Here is a 23,396-nt window from a genome sequence, read left to right on the forward strand (position 1 = left end):
TATTTTTCAATTCTTTATGAATTTGAAAAAAAAGTAGATGTTTCCTGCATGGCAATAAGACTATTTTCACTTTGTGATCTTTCAGAGATACAATCGACCTGTAGGCTATGCATGTAAGATGCTAAGGCATACACCAAATGTAAGAAGTCAACAAGATATTTACCAAACTTCTGTTAAGTCACTGTCACCTTCATTACAGAAATTACACAGGTCAGTTTCAACATTAATTTGGGGATTTGTAACTGTCATCCATGATACTTAACCTTGGTTATTGTTGGTATTTCCAAGTTTTCTTCTTAAATTCATTTCTTTTAATGAGCTGCAGTTTAACCTTGTGGCTGAGTCGATGTATCCTGAATGCTTGATCTTTTAGAGTCAATAGTTTGTAAAATCTTTACAGTTTTAGCACTAAAATGTGAGAGCAGTTTCTGAGTTAATTTTTGTAATTGTATATTTAGCTTGTTTGTTATTGAGTCATTTAATGAAAATTACTAGTAGAATTACACCACATTACCTATAACAAGTATCATAATGCTGATATCATTACATCTTGGATAGCCCCAAGAAAGAGCTTTTGTCCTCACGACCCAAATCATTAGTGCTGGAAGAAATCATGCCAACTAATACCCCCAGAAAAAATGAAAAACCTTCTGTGGAAACTTTCAATGCTTTTAAAGGTATGTAAATACTCCAGAAATTTGTTTTTTTATCTTTCTATATATGTCTTGCAGGAAAAATAGTTTTGCATTTGGTAAAATAATCATGTTATGAAAAAGTAGGAACATGACTGTAATCTTCTGAACTGGAAAAAAATAAAGCAAGTATCCTTTCAAGTATAATCTTATTTTATACATTTGCTCAATAAACTAACTGATTGTGCATAAATAATGCAACATATTCTTTGAAATCTTAAAATACAATTTTGGTCTAAAATAGACATTTGATGTTTTTATCATTAAAATATACAATGATAAAGAAAATAGAGCAAGCTTTATCATTTAATGAATCTGAAATCTTTAATAAAATTACAATAAAGTGAAAAAACATTTACTATGTTTTGTTAGCTTTTATAGAGTCAACATGAAGTGTCTAGGAGATTAACAGGTTTATTGTGATCACATGCCTTTGTTAATTCTGATTTTAAAATTTCTCTTATTAGAGTATAGCTTTCGAAAATTATTATACCTGTTAAGTTTCAAATTTTTCATCAATTTGCGTATATAGCAGACTATATCAGTAAATCATAAATATCAAACAACCACAGTGCAGTGATTAATAAGTTTGTTTTTATTCTTGTTGAGTTAGTTTTCCTTGAGCATAAAATTTCACTGTTCTAATAGTTTACATTAAGTCTATGTGCATTGTTTGCATATAATCATTATATGTACTTTTGTTAATGTGGGATTATGTTAGTTTCAAAGTTGTAATACTAAGCTAACAATGAAAAATAATTTTCAGAAGCATAACGTTATATCCAATAACATTTAATGAAACACCATAAAGGAAAGTGGAATAAGATATTACTTATGAAACATGTAAAAAACACAAGTCTTATTTTCACAGAGCTTACCTTGAATGTGCTTATATACTTTCATGCATTTGGAATAGTGCACATTCAGTATCAGAAGTTGTTACATAATATAAAAATAACTAAATTTCATAAAACACAAACTCTGATAATATAGAAAATTATACCAATGTGCTGTCATTGCCAGTATTCTAAGACCCATTATACTTGTATTATTTTGCATTACAAAATATGATATACCCACTTTTTTATATTTTATATAAAAACATTGAAATTCTAGCATATCATGAATATTATTAGCTACATTTTTCATTAATCAAATACATATTAAAGAATTTAAGCCTTCAGAGATGAAGAGACATAGTGGTTAGCTTGCTTGGCTTAAATGAGATGGTTTGATCTCACAATATGCCACTAAACACTTCCCATTGTTTTAACTGTAGGTGATGTAAAAGTGATTGTTATTTTTTTTAAGAATAGCCATTTTTGATGGCAGATTTTGTAGACTGTTATCTTTTTTGCTCAGCAGTTCTTAATTGGGAATGGTTATGCCTGAAAATTGGATATTTGACCTGTGTTACATAACGTGTTGTTCAGGTTGAAAATATCACATAGTGCAAGCTCATTATTTACAAAATGCTAAATTTCATTTTACAGGGTGCTGATTTCCTATTTTTCTTCCTTAATAATGTTGATGTACACAGAAAAATAAGGCATTATGTAATTATAACACGTATCATGCAGTAACTAGTGTTTGCACCAGGTAGAAATGTCTGACCCAGGTACCGGACAGTTTACTTACTGGTAAAGATCAGTGGAAACTGAAAGACTTGTTAATCTAAGGTTGGGCTGCTGATATTTGTGGTTTTGTAAATTTGGTAGAATTTGGAAAGCTAAACTAACAGAGAATGAGGTTAAATGACAGTATAAAAACATTGCAAAAAGTTTAAACTAAAGGATAAAGATCTGACCCCAATTCCCTAGGGTCAATACTCATTTATTACCTAGTTACATGACAGTTTACTGACTGTTAAAGGTCAATGGAAACTGAAATACTTGTTGGCCTAGGGTTGGGTTGCCAATATTTGTGGTTTTATAAATTGGGTATAGTTTGGAAAGCTAAAGTCACAGAGAATGAGATTAAATGACAGTGTAAAAACATTACGAAAACAGTTTAAAACTAAAGAAAAAGTTCTACAATAAATCGTGAAACCAAGCCTAGCTAAAGGTAGGTTACTTAAACTAGGCTTAATGCTTGATGTACTGTCTGTCCCACTCAGTTTTCCTGTTTGTTCAGTGTTGCTTCCGAGTTCACTGTATTTTGTGTGCCTTTTTTAATTTTTCCATCCTAGACACAAGCAAGGGTATGCAGCTTATAGAGCAGTTGTAACTTTCAAGCCATGGGTAAATGTACTTACTGCTTACATTAATTATTTCTGTGGTCCCTCCCTTACTTTATGAGTCAGATATTTTACAGCAACCTTCAAATGAGTGTTACAGTCTGATATTATTACTTGGCCAATCACATGTTTCCAACTTTTGTCACCGATACACAGTTTAGGTGATGAGGCAGAACAATCTATTATGATATGGACTTTGTGAACACGCGATGAGAGGAGCAAGTTCAGATTCGAGTGTACATTACCCCTGGAACAGTTTGCCACAATGCTTACAGGCATTGTGCATAACATCGAAAGCATCAGTACGCAAGTTGACAACTGCGTAACCTTATGTGTGTAGTACACTGTATCCAGTAAACTATAGCAGTACACTATCACTGGTAGAGATAAAGTTTACAGTACTATCAGAGAGAAAGGAAAGCATGTAAAACAAAACAAACATGCAGCAAAGCTTTAGTGAATTCTTTTATATTTTTATATCTTAACATACACAAAACATATACAAGGTTTTATTCTTGATATTAACACTTAGACGCCCATGGAAACCTGGAATGCCAGGAAAAAAATGAAAAGAATGGATGCAGTTTGATGTTAGTCATTGCTTTGACAGATCTGGGTAGTGATTTTGGAACTGTTCAATAAAGTTGTCGGACGAGTACCTGGTGTAAACACTATCAGTAACCTCATGCAGATTGCAGTAATTGTTTTTTATATTCACATTTATTTGAAACATGTAATAAAAATATTTAACAGGATTATTTTTATATACTTTAGAAGTATTAAAAATATGTGAAGAAAACATATGTCCTATATTTTATATATAGTTATCAGTACATTTTTAGTATTGTAATATGAAAAGAGTGGATCAGTAATTGTTTGATATTCATATATAGAACTTTTAGCTGGACATTATTGCAACTCATGAGAAAAATTATTTATTTTGGACTGTCGTCTTATTTTAGCAAATTAACACATGCACCAGTGTTGAGGTGGTAAGTGTCACTGTTGATCAAGATTTTAATGTTGCATCTTAAGGATATCACAGATTCACTCTGACCACCTTGCACATAAATCAAACATTTTCATTTTTGTACTTGCTTAATTGAATTTTTCATTGTTTATGGAATATCATTCTTTATTTAATTCATAGTTTTGTATTTTATGACAGTTTTTAGGTTCACACGTTGCTAAAATGTTTTATTTGGGACATTTATTCCTGGTATATGAACCACCACTTTTGCACGTTCTTTCTTTACAATAAAAGAATTAGAAAGATAGACAAATTTATATGTATTGGGAAAAAAACAGTAGTCACTCAGAATTTTATCACTTAGATATTAAAGTTGTGTAGCAACATTTAAGTTGTGATTAAATTTTGACATTAATGTATTCATTTGATATGTAAACGGATAATATGAGTTTAATTTGTAAAAGCTCTGCATTCAAAACATTCATATAATAATTCTGAATTTTAGTTATCAGTAATCTAAGTTAGCAAATTTTGATAACAACATGACACATTGGATGAGGATATATAATACATAATAGAGTGTTTTTTAACACATTGGAGAAGATACATGTTAGTTCATTATTTTTTAATAATAATAATGTTTGACTAGGATATATATATAATGCATACTTTAATTTTTTTATGAGGATATATTTTACAAATTGATTGATTTTTTTTACATAACAGCATGAGGTGTTTCAGAATACAAGATGCATACTTGATTGGTTTAGCTTAGTTTTTTTTGTTAAATAATATGACATACTAGATGAGGATGTATGAAGCATACTTGATTAGGGTTTTTGGAGACAAATGTATACATGTTTTTTTATTTTATGATTTATTAAGTACTTTTCTCTCTGAATTTGTTTCTTATTATATATTAGTAGGAATCCTTTTGTAAAATATCTGATACTCAGTCCTAGTGCATAAGATTGAAAAATGTTAAAGATTGCTGCAGTTTTTATTGTACTTAATATTTTAGTGTGGAAAATTTTAAAAACAAAAATACTAACCAAACCCCTAAGCTCACATTTTGTCAGGAAAGATTGTTATATTTAGTTTAAGCAACTTTTCATGTCCTTTGTTGTCTGAGGATGTAATTGTTTTATCTTTTTTTAGACAGTGTGGATGCTAGTAGTCATTGTGTTTTAGAAAAAGGAGAAAATTCTGCAGAGAAAAAAACTTTTGGAAATAGAGCATCAAAACAATTAAGACATGTTCGTCACCAAAGTGATGGATTTGCTGGTCGTCTGGTGGACATGTCAGCAGAGACCTTACCCAAACATTCTAAAGTGAGCTATAAACTTGATCGGTCAGGACTTAGTCTGAGCTTGGGAAAATTAAGTGCCGAAGATGCTATAAGCAGTGAGGTAATGTATAAAGAGATGGTTCCTCTAACACAGCAGTGCTTGCTAGGAAACACTGAGCCAATAGAGTACAACACTTCTCATTACAGCAGTAGGAAAAATAATATAGTGAGTATATTTGTTCTGTGAAATATACTTTTATCAGTAAAGGTTTTTGTATTATATAATTGTCAGAATTTATAGATGCCAGATTCTGTACAGTAGGTGTCTGTGACTTCTTGGTGATAAGTCTCAATAATAAACAGACAGCACACTATCCACATGTTTTAAAATAATATTTTCAAAACAAGTCAAACTTATACAAAAATTCATCACACTGTTGGTTATCACAGTTGTATCCAGAACTTTAACTATATTATCTCTTTTTTTCATCAAGTCCACACAGGCAGATTCAATTAATTTAGAAAATCTTTACACAAGACAAATTATTCTCCACTTCTCTGTTGTTACAATACACTTTAACTTAAAGTCACCACTAACTGTTGGTTACCACAGTTGTATCCAGAGCTTTAAATAATTGTCTCTTTTTTGTCAAAGTCCACACAGGTGGGTTCAATTACTTTAGAGCAAGAAAAATTACCTCCTCTATCTCTGTTATTACAATACAAGCTGTGAAACGCACTTTAGAAATTGTCCATTGTGGCTTCTTCACATGTAGTGTAACTTCACTTTCACTAACTTGCTCTCTGTATCAGCATGTATTCTGATACAGTACTTCCCTCAGCTGACAAAATTAGCTTTTCCCATTTTGTGCTGCCCTCTATATGTGAACTATTTTTATAATGCATGCCACAAGCCTTCCACACCCCTCTTGTTGGAATCTTTGTCTCATATGCAAATCATCATGCATCATCTCTCCACCAATAGGAGAGCACTACTATCACATGATGCATGTGACTCCCTCTATGCACAACTACTGAACCATCACTTCTCGTTTGGAAGTGCTGGAGTTCAGGTGTCTTTCTTTTTGCTCATTACATCTCGAAGTGGTTTAATTTAATTTAATTTACTTTATTTCAATAATTTTTTCACTTTATTTTCAAAAGCATTTGATTTACCCGTGTTTTGCCAAAAAAATTTTGCTTGTTTCTATGGTATCAAGCATGAATTCTGAAGTTAATGTTACCACTTCAGGCCACAGGTGAGTGCAACCCATCAGGGGATTTATCGGGCTTTATTTGCAGTTAGATTGAGCTTTATATGGGACATCCTTTCTTTGTCACCTGCCATTGTCCCTCTTCAAGCTGAGCCTTTCAAACCTGGCCAGGCTGACAAGGATTTTGATCGTTTGTCCCCCTGCAGTTCACTTTCAGGGAACGTTCTCTTCATATCAATGTCCTTGAACTCTTTGCTGTTCTTCGGGCTTTGGATCATTTTCTTCCCATCTCCAGAGATTGTTTGGTCATGATCTATTCCAACAATTCAACGGTGATGGCTCATACCAATCACCGAGGTGGCACCCAGTAGAGATCTCTGTATTTTCTAACATTGGGTCTTCTCTTTTGGGCCCATGATCATCACATTCGTTTGATTGCGTGTCACATACTGGGTGTTTTCAACCTTGTGTTGTATCATCTTTCTCGACTCGACCCAACCAGTTTTACCCAATGGAGCGGTTTTTTCATCCCCTTGTTTTTGGTGGCTTTGCAGTCAGTGGGGTATTCCTCATATCGATGCATTTGCCACCCTCAATTACCAATTACATTTGTTTTGGTCCTTGGGTTCCCCATCCTTGGGCTTTGGCTGTATATGCCTTGAGCCAGGTTTGGTTGAACAAGTTCCTTCATATTACTTCATTGGGTAGTCTCCTTCATCCACACCACTCTGTGCAAAGTCGTTCTGATTGCTCCTTAATGGCCTGCTCAACTATGGTTTCCTCGATTACTCCAGCTACAGTTGTTCCCTTCCTCCCTCTTCCTTTATTTCCTGAACTTCTTCGTTGTCCTCAGTCACTGGTTCTGCATTCCTCACTTCACACCTGGCGAGGAGATCCAGTTTCTCACGTCGGATGTCATCTCGTTTAGCTCATTCTATCCACATGTTCTATTCCCATGGCAAGAACCCTCTTTCTCTCGGATCTTTCTCCCTTTACCTTTACCAATTGGGTTCATCATTTAATCCAATTGGCTTATTCCTCCTTGTCCCCTTCCCAACGTGCTTTGTTCCACATTACCTCCCATCAAATCTGACACCTCACCTTTTCCCTTGCTTCTCGTCTTCATCAGCCTTTGGAGAAGATTCTGCAGTCGGGCATGTCTTGATTGCTTTTCTTCTCTTGAGCTCTTGTGGTGACTGCAAATGCTTCTGCTTGGTTTTTCCAAACTTCTACTGTTTGGTATATTGCTAATCACCAAGTTGTAGATAGATGCCTTCATACACATGGCCTCAAGGTCTCCCACATGATATGGAGTGTCCACCTTTATTCTTGCTATGGGAAACTTTCTCACTATCCCATCAATTAATACACACACAGATGTACCTTGCCTGTCATTTGGTCATCAGATACAAAACTTGTTCTCACTGCTGCACTACTTCACCCAATGTCTCATAAAACTTTCACTTTCTTGTCTCTGATGTAGCTTTCACCTATTGGCATGTTGGGATTTTTTGGCACCTCTTGATATTTGTCACATTCTCCAATCACTACTGGCATTATTGATCCACTTGCTAATTTGAGCTGTTTAATCATAGAAATAGCACTTCCTTCTTGTGGTGAATCTGATGGATTATCATTATTCTGTTTCTTCTGGCAGTAGCACCCATGGTGATAGTTACTCTTTTCTTGTTTCTTGCCCGCACCATCTTTCATGCAGCTACAGCTGCTTTATGTTGAGATTTCTGCACTTGCTTGTCGGTGATGGACTTTCAATCCTTTGCAGTGTGCCATATTTTATAAGAAATATACCATCTTGTCTCAAATATACCTTTTGTCCATTGAGTTCTCATCACCTTTGGTGGTATCCTGTTTCTGGTAAGCCATCCCTGGTTTCAACTCTCCATGAGCTTCCATATACTATTCTGCCAGCTTTATCTGCTCATCCATGTCTGTTGGTGCTCTCTTTTTTTAGGAACTGTGACATGTCAGTTGAGCACGTGATTAGTAGATCTACCAGTCCTTCAAAACTATTTTCACACTTGGCCATGTCAGTGTACCTTGTGAAATATTGTTGTAGATGTGCCCCAAACTGAAACACTGTTTCTCCAGTGTCAGGTTTGATTTCTCAGAACTTCCAATAGAAACCTTCCTTGCTAAGTTTATAGCATTTCAGCAATGTCACTTTTAACTTGTCATAGCCCATGGCATCAGCATCTTCTACCATCATGCCTGCATACACTTGTAGGCATTTTCCTGTGAGAAGTGGGCTGAGATAGACTGCCCAGTCACCGTTGTTCGAGTTCTAACTTTGGGTGAATATTTCATATCTCTCCAGGAAAGCATCCATGTTGTCTTTCTGTTAATTAAGTTCAGACAGCTTGGATTGGCCATCTTAATTTGTGCTCTTATTTTCTCTATTGCCAGTGTCTCCTCTCTCTCTCCTTTTCTTCTTTATCAATCTGTGCACTTATTCTTCTATTTGTAGTCTTTCCTTTTCTTCTTTCAGTCTCTCTTCCTCTCTTTTCTGCCCATGCTCTTCTTTCTCTAGGTCTTTTTATTGTTTAAGAAACTCTCATAGATCACCATCTTTTAGCCCCAGTCGCTGACCACTCTCTATACATTTATTAGACCAGTTGAAAGGGTTCTATAAAGTGATTATAATCTCTACACTAGTTTTCATCACCACTCTATGTATATAGGTCTACTTCTACTATCATTCACGTTTTCTTCTACTGCTATTTTCCACTGTATAATCCTGGTTGGCTTATCAGATGTCAGTTTTATAGGGGCGAATTCTTTACAGGTGTCTGTGACTTGTTTGCGATAAATTTCAACAATAAATGAACAGCACACAATCCACTTGTTTTAAAATAATATAATCAAAACATGTCAGACGTATGTACAAAAATTCGTTACACTATTAGTTATCACAGTTGGGTCCAGAGCTTTAAATAATTCTCTTTTTCGTCAAAGTCCACACAAGCAGGTTCAATTACTTTAGAACACCCTTTGACAAGACAAATTATTTTCCTCTACGACTCTGTTGTAAGAATATGAGCTGTGAAACTCACTTTAGAGATTACTCATTACAGCTAATTTACAGGCAGTCTAACTTCACTTTTACTTTCACTTTCACTCTGCACATATATATAACATGCGACAGAAATATTTAGATATATCTAGACTTCTAGTAACATCAATATGATACATAACGAGAAAACTTAGAAGCTTAGAGTAAGATGACATAAATAATAATACAAAAGCTAGTACAGCAATTAAACTACATACATAATGTACAACTTGTACAGAGTTAAGTAATGAAACTTTTCATAAGTGTCACTTTTAAAATAATTAACATTCTTGTTATGAGAACTAAATAATCGTTCAAAATATTTTTTTCTTATTGAAGTAAAACAAACACAAAATGTAGATAAACTTTTTTCAAGCTCTTTTTCTCATACTGCATTCTACACCTATTTTTCAGACTTTTCAAATAATAATGGAAGAACTGCTAAGCCTTTTCTTAATTTTTTTGTTTGATTTTTTAAGCTAAATCATTTAACTGTTTGCTCTGCTCTAGGACCTTTATACCTGACCAACTTGTTCTGCCAATAACTTTTTCTTTATTTTTTTCTAATAATTAGAGTAAAATATTGATTATACATGTATATGTATAAAATTACAAGCTTAATTGTTGTTGGTTATGAAAGTAAGTAAAAGAACATAAGGTTGTGTTAAGTAAAATATGTACAGAAATTCTGAGTAGGCTTATTATTTTTATGAGTAAAATTCATGAGTAACAACAGAATTGAGCCCCCCCAGTGGCACAGTGGTATGTCTGCGGACTTACAACGCTAGAATACCCGTGGTGGGCAGAGCACAGATAGCCCATTGTGTAGCTTTGTGCTTGATTACAAACAAACAACAGAATTGGACCTGTCAACACTGGTAGTATTTCCTTATATGTAATCTAGAATCAAAATTAATTTAAAATAGAACTTTATAGGCTTGATTTAGTATTTGGTTTATGAGTTTCTTGGTTGAAAAACAATTACATATCTTCTAATTTTGATTACAGAAGCTGGTACTGAAAATATTTTATTAGGTGTTTTGAAATACACAAGTTATGTTAAAATATTCACAGTTACTTGAAATACATGATATACAATTTTGAATTTTTACTACAGAACACAGACGAAGAGCTTCAAGCATTACGAGCTCAAGTCTCGGAGATGGAAGCAATGAACAACTATTGTTGCAAAAGAATGACCCATCACCTTGAACTGCTTCAAGACTGTATGTTGAAACAGTCTCTTGATCATGAAGATGAAATGTTTCTAGCTGTTGCTGGATTGAAACGGGTAAGTTTTGTGTACTTAGTTAAGTATGTTTTGATATTAGATTAAAGGAGTAACTAAAAAGTGTCCTTAAAAACTAATTTATTGTGTTTCATACAAATGAGATGATTATTTTATAATATTGTATAAATCATTATTCTAGTAACACAGATGCATGTACCTCGTAAATATGCATGATGAAAATTACAAATTCTTAATCGTAAATAAACAAATCTCATCCAAAATCTAAATGTCTGAATTATTAAATCATCATACATGTGTACATTGGTTTGACCAGTTTTTGTAATCTTTTAACAGTGTTAAGTTTCACTTATATGTTCTAAAGTATTTACAATAAACCAATTTTTATACAATATTAATTTTTTTTAATAATAGTCTATAAATAGCACTATATGGATTTCTTTATTTTTTATCATTATGTTGTTTAGCAAGCACATGCAGAAAGTATTCCTGTCATATTCTTACTCTCATGCTTTTATTCATATGTTATCTTATTCATTTTACAAAATTAGTAACAAAATTAGAAGCAGTTGAGTCTAAGTTTGATATTTATACACAGTAATAAATGTATGTAAGATTCATCTGTTTGTGTAGTGAATTTGTATAGGCTGATTTTGTGGAATTTGCACAGTGTCAGTTGTAAATCCTGTAGCCTTATGATATTTTGGTGCAAGGTAAACAACAATATTATAAACAGTAAGTAATACTAAAAATACTATTCTTTGATAAAATTATGATATAAAAGGAACAACATGCAAATTATCTCTGTAATTTTTACATAAATTTACTTTGTTATGTGTTCAGATTTTGCTTGGTATGTTCTACAGAGTTAACTGTACTTTGTAAGAATGATTTTCTAATGCAGTGACATTTTACTGGAGATGTAAGCCATGGGCAAAATGTTATTACCCATATATCTGGTTTGCTCCCATTGTTTACATATGACTAATGAAAAAACAGTTACAGCTACCTGATGATGACAACTGAGAGCCAATTTCAAAATAACTATTGTTGGATTATGGTGTAAGATGAGCTCGTTCTAATGACTATATACACGTGTCAAATAACTACATGTGACCTGTAAAGCTCAAGGAATAGTGTAGAAGGTGGGTGTGGCACCTGTCAGGAGTTGAAAAATTTATCTCTAGTTTCAACAGAACTCAGCCAAAGAACTTTGAGACATACATGAGAATACAGCAAGTAAATGTACTTATTGTCTAGACATACATCTACAGGACTGGTGCAAAAGTTGAGGTTTTTCAAAGCTCTTATTTTTTTATAATTTTCTTTTGAAAGAAAGGAATTAAAAACTTAGCTAACATAAAACTTTGATTTATAAAATGCATTATAATAAGTTTATTGACATACATTGATAGTAAAGTTGTTTAATTAAATTTTGAATGTAACTTAGTAACTTGCATAGAAAGGGATTTAAAAGAGTTAAAATGGTTAACCGTTTTGCAACAGGCTCAATATAAAATGCCAAATCCATATACACATTTGCACTTGTTTTGATACTTTTGTAACTTTTGATACAGTATGTATATCTTTACAAAATTTGGTAGACTTTTGGGAAACATTACAAGTGCACCAAACATTAGATTTTTTAATGAAGAATTTTTTCTAAAAATTTTTATGTGAATATATTGAGTCTGTTTTGTTGCTAGTCTGAGTGCAAAGTGATTTTCACATTATAATTAAAAACTATTCTTCATCCCAAAATTCTCAAATTAAATTTGCATAATCTCAAAACTCTCCTAAATACATTTCAAATGTTTGTTTTCAGTAAAACATTATATTTTCTCTACCCTAACTCTATATAAGTTTGGTCCATTTGATTTATCTTGTAACCATAAAAAAAATCGAAATAAGTGTAAATTACCCTTTTTTCTTTCTAAAATGACTTCAAATTGTAACATGAAACTACATTTGTTTCTCCTAAGTAGCTTTAAACTCGTAACAGTATACATCAATTTATACTTAAATTTGATTGTTTTACTGCTCTTTGAACCATGTTTAACTATTATTTGCACCATTGCAAGTTGTAAATCACTTGGAGGATGTTGCAAGAGGGAGTCTGATTTTCTATTTGATAGCTCTGTAACCAAACAAAAGTGAAGGCCATAAAAATTATGCTTTGTCTGAGTGATGGTGATTTGATTGTGAGTGTATTACATTAAATTTCGTACTTAATCGAGGGGTGATGAATAAATTAGAGAAGAGGGGATGCTTCAAGAAAAAATGTCACATTTCTCACACTAGGGGAAATTCAGGATTTTTAAAAATATTGCCTTATAAAATTAAGAACTTACAACTTGTATACTATTAAAATATGGATTGTTAGCTACTATTGGTATAGTATAAACAAAAAGTAGTTTAATTAAATTTTGAATGTAAGTCACTAAAAGCCTTGTGACATGCACAGTAAAGGGTGCCCGTGCAGAAAGGGTTAAAGGATGCTTTTGTGTTTCCTGTAAGTTATTGTATTTTTGCACAATATCTTATTATCATTTTTATTTTACTTGTTTTTACTCAGTTTATTTTCGAAATCAAACACCTTCATTATCAGAATTAAGAACATAATTCCATTGGGTGAAAGTTTGGCCACAATAAAAGTTAAAATGGAGGTTAGACTAAGTATAGTTTTAAAGTAAGAGAGTGTGAACCTGTTATGTGTAAATATTATATTTGTAATCCTTTAATAATTTAGAAAATAATTATATTGTAACTTAGATTTATTAAATCTTTTTGCCTCGGTCTGATGCAGTTTTTATCATTTTGACTGGGAAGGACATTTATGCAAAAAACATATGGTAACTCTGAACATTCCTCACAAAACCTTGTAAGATTTTGTTAAATTTTATAAATATTTTAATTACATCTTTCTAATAAAAGTGTTATTTATCTATAGTAGCCATTTGCACTCAAACTGTTAAAATAGTTTGAGTGCAAGGTGATTTTCATTTTAAGTATAAAAATATTTTTTTTTCATCTTATAGTTTTCATATTTCATTTGCATAACCTTTTGAACTTACTAAATGAATATCAAAAGTTGTTTAAAGAAAATGTTTATTTTTTATTTTCTCAACCGCACCACTAACTCTAGCTATTATCATTAACGTACAATGCAATGAAATAATTAAAATTAGGAAATAGAAAAAAATACATACCTTTTAATTTTTTGTGGAATATCTTTGAAGATTTTCCTTTTCTTGATTCGTAATTTCAAGTATTTTCAGTTTCACATATAGTTAATTTTTATTGTTTTATTTTCATTTCTTGTCCTTTACCAATTATTATTCATCTTGCCACAAGTCAACGGTGACCTTGAGGCATATTGCAGTGTCTCTGGCAGACATGCACAACCCTTCAGCAAAATATCTAATATCGTAAGCCTTAAGAACTGATGCAAAGTATGGCATATACTTAAAAATGTTTAAACCTTTCAATTATGCATTTTAAAACATAACTAATACATAATTAACTAAAATATAATAGTAAGACCTAAATACAATTTAAACTGTATATCTAACTATAACATATTTAGGTAAGAAACAACCGTAAGTGCTGTAGTTGATCAAGTAGCCAACAATACTATAGTCAGTTATATGTACTCTTGGACGACAAATGCGTACCAATTTCAAAATAACTGTTGTTAGATTATAGTGTAAAATGAGCTCTTTCTAATGACTATACACAAGTGTATGTAACATATACATGTAGGCAAAAAACTTAAACACATCTGTTGAAGGTGGGCATGACACCTGTCAAGGATTTTAAAAAATTATTACTTGTTTCAACTGCATTTATTCAGAGAACTTTGAAATGTAGAAGTCAAAAGGTTATGTAAGCATCTTATAGGCTAGACATACTCTACATATTGTCATTGTATTACTGAATATACATAGTGCTAAAGTAGAGAATTTTGAATATATCTGAAGTTTTAAGTAGTTTTTGAAGGTTTCTTTTGCAATGAGGACTTAAACTTAGATAACATAAATCCTCGAATTGTAGCATACATTCTAACGTTAATTTAATTCACATATGTTTCTAATAAAGGTGTTTAATTAGATTTTGAATGTAACAAAGTGACTAGCACAGAAAAGTGTTTAAAGAGGTACTTGTGGTTAAAGGGTTAATTAAGTTTAAAAAAATTTAATACAAATTACCTGCACTCAGTTAAATGCTATATATAATTACAGGGTCAGCATGACTGGGAATGCAGCATGGGCATTTTCACAGGGAGGCAGGTTCTTGGGGGCAACAAAAATGAGTGTCAAAAAATTGGCTTAACATAATACTGCTGTCGTCTACAAATGATTCACTAAAATTTGGTGGGGGTGGCAAAACATATCCCCCCTGGTCCTGAATAAATAGGACGAAATTGCTGTGAACTTTGCAAAGTCCTGCTTTTATGTGATCACTTATGATCAGGATACTTTGTACCCATGAGTAAACAAAAAATGTGTAAAAAGGATATGAATTTTTCAACTGAACGTGTGACATTTGTTATGAATTTATGGTTTTGAAATTGATATTTTATTTTTTGTAAGGTGCAGGGCTCATTTTTCTAGGTGTGTTCCAAAAATGTGAAACGGTGGAGATGGGTAGTAACTGCCTTACATAAATAGCAGAACATTACTAAAAGGGTTTTGATAAAGAAAAAGTTAATGTGATAACGTTTCTGAAATTTTTGTCTCCTTTGTTCCATTACTTAGAGTATTTCTAGAGATACGTAATCAGGAACATTTAAGTAATCAGAGACATGAACCCAAATCTGTCAGTTGAATGTGGCCATGAGCATTGAAAAGAACATTGTCAAGTTAAATATCTGTTGTAAAAACAGTTTACTTCGTGGATGGAATCAATAGCCAATTTCATCTCTGCAATATAAAACTTTGCAATTTCTTCTGGTAACTTATCTTCAGACTTGCTTTATAATGTCGAGAGATCACCACCATAGTAGTAATCTGTTATGAGGTACAAGTTACTGTTGTCTTTTAACTCATAATGAAGGTTAGTAATCGAGTATTTGTTTCAATGAACCACTAAATTTCATAACTCCTGGAAACAAGAAGCCTTATCTGCACATTTCAACATTTCTCATTTACTGAGAATCTTCATAACATAAACTTTATATGAATCTCTAAACTGTATAATGTCATTCTTTACTGTTTCACGTTCGTATTTATTATACTCATGAAGTGGTCTTCATTTATTCTAACTTCCGGATTCTCTGGAGTTTGAAATTTGCCTTCATTTATCTCCAGTTGCATTCCGAAACTAATGTTACCACTTTGGGGGTCATGTCTACAAGTAGCGTTATCTCGCAGGCTGCAAGTGCGGGTGACCCAGTATGGATTTTTATCGGTGTTTATCTGGGTGATTGAATGTTAAAAAATTCAGCCTCTTTCATCAGTTATCCCCCACAATTCCTCCTGTAGAAGCCAACCCTGCTCGGGCAGATGGAGATCTTGATAGCCTTTTTCCTCCACCAGATTTCAAGTGTTTGGTTCTTCATTTCCACTATACAGTCTGCACTCTCATTGTGGAGATTCTATGTTCCTTTTACACGTTTATAATGGCTTTCATTCACATTACTCCACGGACAGTTTCCACCTTATTTCGTTGGGAGTTTGCCTAATGTCTGGATTTTTGTCAGACTTCACTTCATGCATCGTGGTCCACTATTTACCATATAGTCTGCTGCTTTGGAAAGATACATTTTACAATTTTATTGTTAATATTATTACCTGTAATTATTTGAATTCCATAACATATGCTTATTTAGATTAGTTAATGCTAAGTTACATTATGATTCATAATTAGTCTTCATTGTTTTTCTTCTATATCATTCGATTAGGCTTGACATGGTATCTTTTTCATTAGTTTAACTATGTTATTTTCTTGCTTTTATATCATCATTTGTATTTCATTTCGTTAATAATCTTTTTCTTCACTTGGTTTGGGTGGAACCCTTGAATTGGGGCCATGCAGACTTCTCCCAGTATTGTACCTATTTATTGTTAAGTTTCGTTTTACTTTTCATTCTTACATTATCCTTTGTTTTGTACAGTTTGATTAGGCTTAACTAGTTTCGTTCTTTTCGATTTCACTGTAGTTCTAGTTTAATTTCCTTGTTATTTCTGTTCACTATCTTGCTTGATTCGGCTTTATTACTGATTTATTTATTGGTTTATCTGGGGTTTTATTGATGGGTTAATATCTACTGAGGTTCCAGTTTTTCTTCACCACTACATCATATGGGATTCATTCCCTACATCATTTTCTTCCCATTTTAACATGATGACTAATTCATTGTTTTTCTTTATAGTTTATCCCTTTACAGTTACTTTCGTTTCATCTCTACTTTAAATTGTTACCATTCATTTCATGTAGTTTATACTATTAAATTCATTTAGCTTATAATTTATCCATCTTACCATTAATTAATTTATTAGTTTCCCGTAGTTTTATGGACAGGTTCATATCTACCACAGTTCCAGATTTGTCTTCAACTCAACATCATAAGGGATGCATTCCCTTCACCATTTTCTTCCTGTTTTTCACTACATTGACTATTTCTTTTTCCTTCTAGTTTATACTTTCTACAGTTTCTTTCGTTTAATCTCTATTTTATACTTCTTACCATTAATTTCATTTCGTTTATAATTTATCCTTCATACCAGTAATTTAAATTAATGTGTTGGTCCCTGGGAGCCAGGGTCTGCCATATCTGCTTCCATTGTTGCTCACCTTCCCCATCTAATGGCTGAACCCATTTTTCAACATACTAAAATTGTCAGTTCTCCCTGACCTTATCATGGAATGCCTTCCACACTTTTATTGCAGTATCTGCTAGACCTACTTTACACATTTTCAGACACATTTTGCAGAATATTATCGTCATGTTGTCTGTGCTGTTCCTTTTGGATGCTTACAAGCGTTGCTTCCTACAGGCTTTCAATTTTACCTTAGTTTAACTTCAGGCAGATTTCTTCCAGCATTTGTCATTCTTTTTTCCTCTATGATAACTCATACCCATAATGTTTCATTTTTCCCTTTATTTGATTTTCTGTTTAAATTTTGGGTTTGCCAAGGGATACCTCCTCTTTCTTCCCTCCAAGTTGTTTTTTTTTCCATCTTCAGTTCATTCCTTCCTCACATGGCTTCTTTGCTTTTGGGTTAGTATTGGGTGTGACACTGCTGTTTTCCTTTCCATTATTAATAGGATTTTATGGTCTGTTCCTTTTCTTCTCTTGTCCCTTTTTTGGGAGCATTGCTCCTGTGGGTGGCATCTGTTTGCACTTCCTCTCTTTTAACATACTAGATCTGCTTTTTTGGTACCCCTTGCACAATATTCATATCCTTGCATGTGATGTTTCAGGTGCTCTCATTCGGATTACAGTTTGTTTTTCTCATTCTGCCACATTCTGTCCATCTCTCTCAAATCTTTCATGGGATTCTCCCCACATACATCCTTTTATTACATCTCTTATCCACCTTTACCTCTATTTGGTATTCAGTACCTCTTCTTCTAGCTAGGGCTGTTGATGGCTTCAGCTGGAATTGGTCCCACAGGTTCCTGTATGTTCATCTCTCCCCATTCTCTTACTTCCATGGGTGATTTCCCTCATTCCTACCATTCTGTGTTAGGTTCTTCTGATTGCTCCTTCATGGCCAGCTCAACAGTGGTTTTTCCAACTTCTCCAGTTCCAAATTTTACCTCCACTGCCTCTTCCTTTGTCTCCTGCCCTTCTTCATTTGCTGGTACTCCATCTGAACATTCACATTGTTCGTCTTCACGCATGGCTCTTTTTCAATTCTTGGTGGAAAAATTGGGTTTATACCTGCAAGTAGCTTGTTCTTTTAGCTTGTTCCATTCACTCTTCTTCAGTGGGCATTTATTGGTGTAAATGGAAAGTGTTCTGCATTTCATTTACAAGTCAGGAATTTCTGCAGATTGAACCCTTGTGTCTTAGGTGGCAGAGTTTTCCTCTGTTTTTTGCCCGTGGTTCTTGTTTGGTCCCCTCAATCTTGGGTTATAAGGCAGCCATGTTCCATACCTTCATTTGTTCCTATACTAGTTTTTACCTCACCTATCCTTCCTATGTTCTTACATTCCTTCTGGATTAGTCGTCCTCCCTGACTACCTACCATTCTGACCTGGGATGTTAATGTGATCTTTTATTCCCTTATTTTACCATCATTTGCATCACTTTCCTTGTGTTCCATGTTTCACCTTCCCTTCAAACATAATTCTTTCTCTTCTATGCCTGTGTACATAGGAGGTTAGAGTTGTTTCCCGTGATGTTTCTCGTACATTTTTTTTCACTCCCTCTCTTCTCCTTTATCTGGATCTTTACTTCCTACCCAAGACATTAGTGGCTAGGGGAGGTGCCTCCTTCTTTTGCTTAATTCCCTTCCTTTCATTCCCCATCTCTATCCTCATCCCGATCTAGATCAACTCTTGTGTATGGTCTGCATTCTTCGTTTTCTATTGCCTGTATGGCTTCTTTCTGTGGTGCCCTCTCCTGCCTCTTTATTCCTAGGCCTGTCTTCCTTGAGTCGACATCTTTCTCCTTCCACCCTCACCAATTGTGTTTGGATTTTGATCCCATTGGCTTACTCCCCTTTGTTTCTTCCTCCCAGACTTTGTTCCAGGTGTTTTCTCATCAGATTTGACATCTTTACCTTTTCCCTAGCATCTCGTCTTTGTTGGCCATTGAGGGAACTCCTGTAATCAGGCATGAGGACTACACCTAATGCATTCATCTCCCCTTATCTACTCCGTATTGCGGTTTCTTCCTCGTTGGGTTTTCATCTACTACCTGTGACCATTTTTCCTACTTCGATGTGACTCTTAACTGGGAAAGTTTCTATTCATTATTTCTTTGCTTTCAGGGGCCCTTGCTTCATTACCCACTATTTAGATCCTGCTTTGTGGTGAGTGATGCCTGACCAGGTATCCATTAATTCAAATTCACATTGTACAGCTATGTTGAATTGTGCTCTCTTCCATGGCTTTGCAATGCTTACTGGTGAGATGGGGTGTTCCACAAGATCACTTGAAAATGAATAACCTCTCAATGATTTTACTTCATAAACATGCCCATTCTGGAATATACCACCCATGGACTGCATGTGTAAAGCAGAAGGGGATAGCTGCCTATCCCTGCCATGCCTTGATTGAATATGTTGGTATGGTCTGCTTTTCAAAATAGGGTTTTGTGGTCACCCATTGCACAGTGTCTCCTGTGTCGACTTTTCTTCAGACTCTCCACCACATATTCACCCTCCTTTCTTCTAGGGGAGTGTGGGAGTCCATACTACTTTCCAGTTCCAAGCTGCTGGGGTGGTTGACTATGGAGGCACTCTATTAAATGGGTTCCACAAAAAGATGGCTATAACCACTCATTTGAGAGTAGAGCGGTGGTGTTCTGCTGATGTAGATGAGATGTGGCCTCCAGAGGAGTTGACATCTGGATGATATGGCCTCCTGATACCATTTACACAACCAATGGAGTTGAGCCATTGAAAATGCAGTTCACCCCTTTGATTGAAAGCCATCATCCTACCGCTATGTGGATGTTGGTACCACGTGGCCTGGTGTTGGATATGGAGTGAACCAATCAACACAAGTCCTCACACGTTTATGATTGTCTATATTCCTCCCTCAATTAAACTCTCTGTGTTGTAGGTCACAGCTAGTGTAGGTGGCTTGTTCTGAGTCTCTTCCTTTGCTGTCCCTCAATATATCTTATCCAAGGATGTTCTGGCTTTGGGATGATTCTGGTTCATTTTCCTTGCAGGAGTTGAGTTTTCTTATGTAGACATTCTTTCAATGCTGGATGTCAAGTTCCCGAATCGATCTTTCAAATGCTACTACATGTGCCATGTTTGGATATTTGAGTGGTTATCGATTCCCTCTGCTCTCTAAAACTTGAGGTGAAGATGGTATGATCCTCATCCTACCCCTGCAAGGATGTCAGTTCCCAGCAGTGAGGGTTTTGGGCATAGTTGACATACCCATACAGTCCATTGCACCCTAGCCACTCTACATCTAGGAACACATTCATTGTTTACCCACTTTTATATAGTGGCATTGATTTCCATATCATATGGTTCAGCACACTATCCAGCCAGAGTTCTCTCCCACTTGGATGTGCTCCTCTACCATTCCACCCATATCTTATATGTATTTCATGTATGGGTGAAGAGTACACCTAGTAAAGAAGTGGTGTGGTTCCCCTTATCAGATCTTCAGGTCTGACTCTTTCATTTCAAGGGGTTTCCTTCAGATGCTTTTGAAGGGTGCTTTTATTGTTCCCTTGTACCATTCCCTCCTCCTATTCAATGTGGGATTCTAGCTAATCTTGTGAGTGGAGGGAATTACCATATCAGAAGGTATAGTTTTCCTATACTGAAAACGTATTTCCAATAGGTAATTCCCACTTCTCACATTTCCCACCCTTCCTTCCCACTGAAAACCGGTGCTTCCCATCTTCTGCCAAACTCGAAGTGATAGTTTGGTGGAAGAATATTGTGGGAGTCGCGTGACTATGACACACTCCATTGGTGGAGAAGTGACACATGATGATTTGCATGAGAGACATGTTGGAATCACTAGATTCCAATAGGTGGGAGCAGAATGCTTGTGGCATGCATTCAAAAAGTTTGCATACAGAGGGCAGCACTGAATAGGAATAGAGTGGAGGGGAGTACCTATCAGAAATACATTTTCAGTATTGGAAAATTATAAATTTTGGACAACATATGGTAATATAAAGTTTACATAAGTTAAAATGTCTACTTAGTCATCTGAACAATGCATATGCATGAGACTTGTTACTAACCTGTTTAGGGGATGGTATGTTAATATCATAGGGATTCTGTGAGTTTGACTGTTGTCTTTAGGTTGGATGGCATTTGTATGTGATACAGTGCATATATGTTTGTGGGTCTTTTTTATTATCTCAACCATGTATTTAAGTTGTTTGAAAAATTGTACCATCATAGTGGTTTTGCAGAAAAAGTCTTGGTTCTCAGAACATAAAAGTCTTAGTCTTGTTAACTGTCCTTTATAAATGGCAACCTTGGTTTCTTAGGAGTGGGAAGAATGGTAGTTTAAGTATGCATGACTGTCAGGACCTTTGTAGCTGTATGGTGATTTTAAGTTAGTCACCTGATATGCTGATATTGATGTTGGAAAGTAAAACATTTGCATCAGAGACTTGATAAGTGTACTTAAAAGATCAATAGTATTGTGGGATAAAATTGATTAAGTTCTCTTTTTTTGGAGCCTTGGCACAGGTAAGAACACCTAAAATATTGTCAATGTAGAGAATTCATGGAAAATTCCATCAAAAGACATATAAAGATATTCCTCAAGGTAGCCAACAGGTTAGCAAAGGAAGGATCCATTTTTGTTAAAGTGCTCCGCATGGAACATATGCAATTAGAACCACTGTAAATTCTAAGCCTCCAACAATTTTTTCATACTCTATTTTCTATATAACACTATACTTACAGTGGATGTAGGTCCAAAATATTACATAATACAATTTTTATTTAGACCTTCTAATTTTTCTTTTATTATCTTCTATCCAAATTGTTTCTGCTTATGTCTTGTGTAACAACATTCACTCAAATGTCAAATTGGTGCTAAGGCAAACAATATGCTAAAATTAAATATATATACCTATTTTTGTCCAGAAGTCCTTCAAAAAGTAACCACATTTCTAGATTTTATTTGTATTACCTTTAATTTCACTATAAAATTGTTAATAAATATGGAAAAATCATTAAATTCTAATTTTGTAGTCAGTATCTAGCTAATTACAATAATTAATTTTGATATAACTGTTCTTTTAATTTGAACTCGCACTCTGTGCAGTGGTGCATGGATAAAATAAGAATATATGCAGTAAGTTTCCTTTATCTTGAATAAGCGTAGTAATTAGTTATTTTTAGTTCCAATTTAATTACTCCAACATTGTTTCACAAGGTTTCATCAAACTTAGTGACAATTTTGACTGAGCATGACAAGATTTACATTCAAATTTTATTATACTACTTTTTGTTTGTTATACCAATTAGAATAGCATAAAATCTTAGCTAATAATCCATATTTAATAGAATACAAGTTTTAAGTTCTTAATTATACAAAGCAATATTTAAAAAATCCTGAATTTCCACTAGTGTGAATCACGTGACACATTTTCTCTTAGCATGTCATCATCCCTATTTTATCCACCACCCCTCAAAAAAGTATGAAATTAAATGTAAATTACTCTCTATAAAATCATTATTGCTCAGACAAACCATAATTTTTATATTCTTCAATTTTGTTTGGTTACAGAGCTATCGAATAGAAAATCATACCCCTCCTGCCACACCCCCCTGTCACACCCTCTCTTTCAGGATTTGTTAATAGTTTTCTCTTATATTTGATTATATATATATTACCTATAACCAATAGAAAGTCAAGGTTTTCATCTATCAAATGATTCATTGCATAACATTGTGTTCTGAACAGAAAAGCATCAATTTCATTTAAAGTACAAGCTTTGTTCCCATGGGAAAGTTAATGACTAGCTTGGATGAATTTGTAACGTCTCTTGTCGCATAGCTAGAAA

At 34.0% G+C, this 23,396-nt stretch overlaps 1 protein-coding gene across 6 annotated transcripts in view; it reads left to right on the forward strand.

Moving 5' to 3' along the window:
- LOC106461555 (TBC1 domain family member 5-like) overlaps window positions 1-23,396 on the forward strand; it is a 259,839-nt gene that overhangs the window by 233,203 nt on the left and 3,240 nt on the right. For 5 of the 6 annotated variants that reach the window (XM_013921391.2, XM_022388545.1, XM_022388547.1 and 2 more), the window contains 4 exons: window positions 86-210; window positions 559-677; window positions 5,057-5,412; window positions 10,588-10,761. In XM_013921391.2, coding sequence (XP_013776845.1) covers window positions 86-210; window positions 559-677; window positions 5,057-5,412; window positions 10,588-10,761 — 774 coding nt within the window. The remainder of the gene's footprint in view (window positions 1-85; window positions 211-558; window positions 678-5,056; window positions 5,413-10,587; window positions 10,762-23,396) is intronic. The other variant, XM_022388548.1, reaches the window with a different exon arrangement.

Source organism: Limulus polyphemus, unplaced genomic scaffold, assembly GCF_000517525.1.
Source record: "Limulus polyphemus unplaced genomic scaffold, Limulus_polyphemus-2.1.2 Scaffold985, whole genome shotgun sequence".
NCBI classification, from domain to species: Eukaryota; Metazoa; Arthropoda; class Merostomata; order Xiphosura; family Limulidae; genus Limulus; species Limulus polyphemus.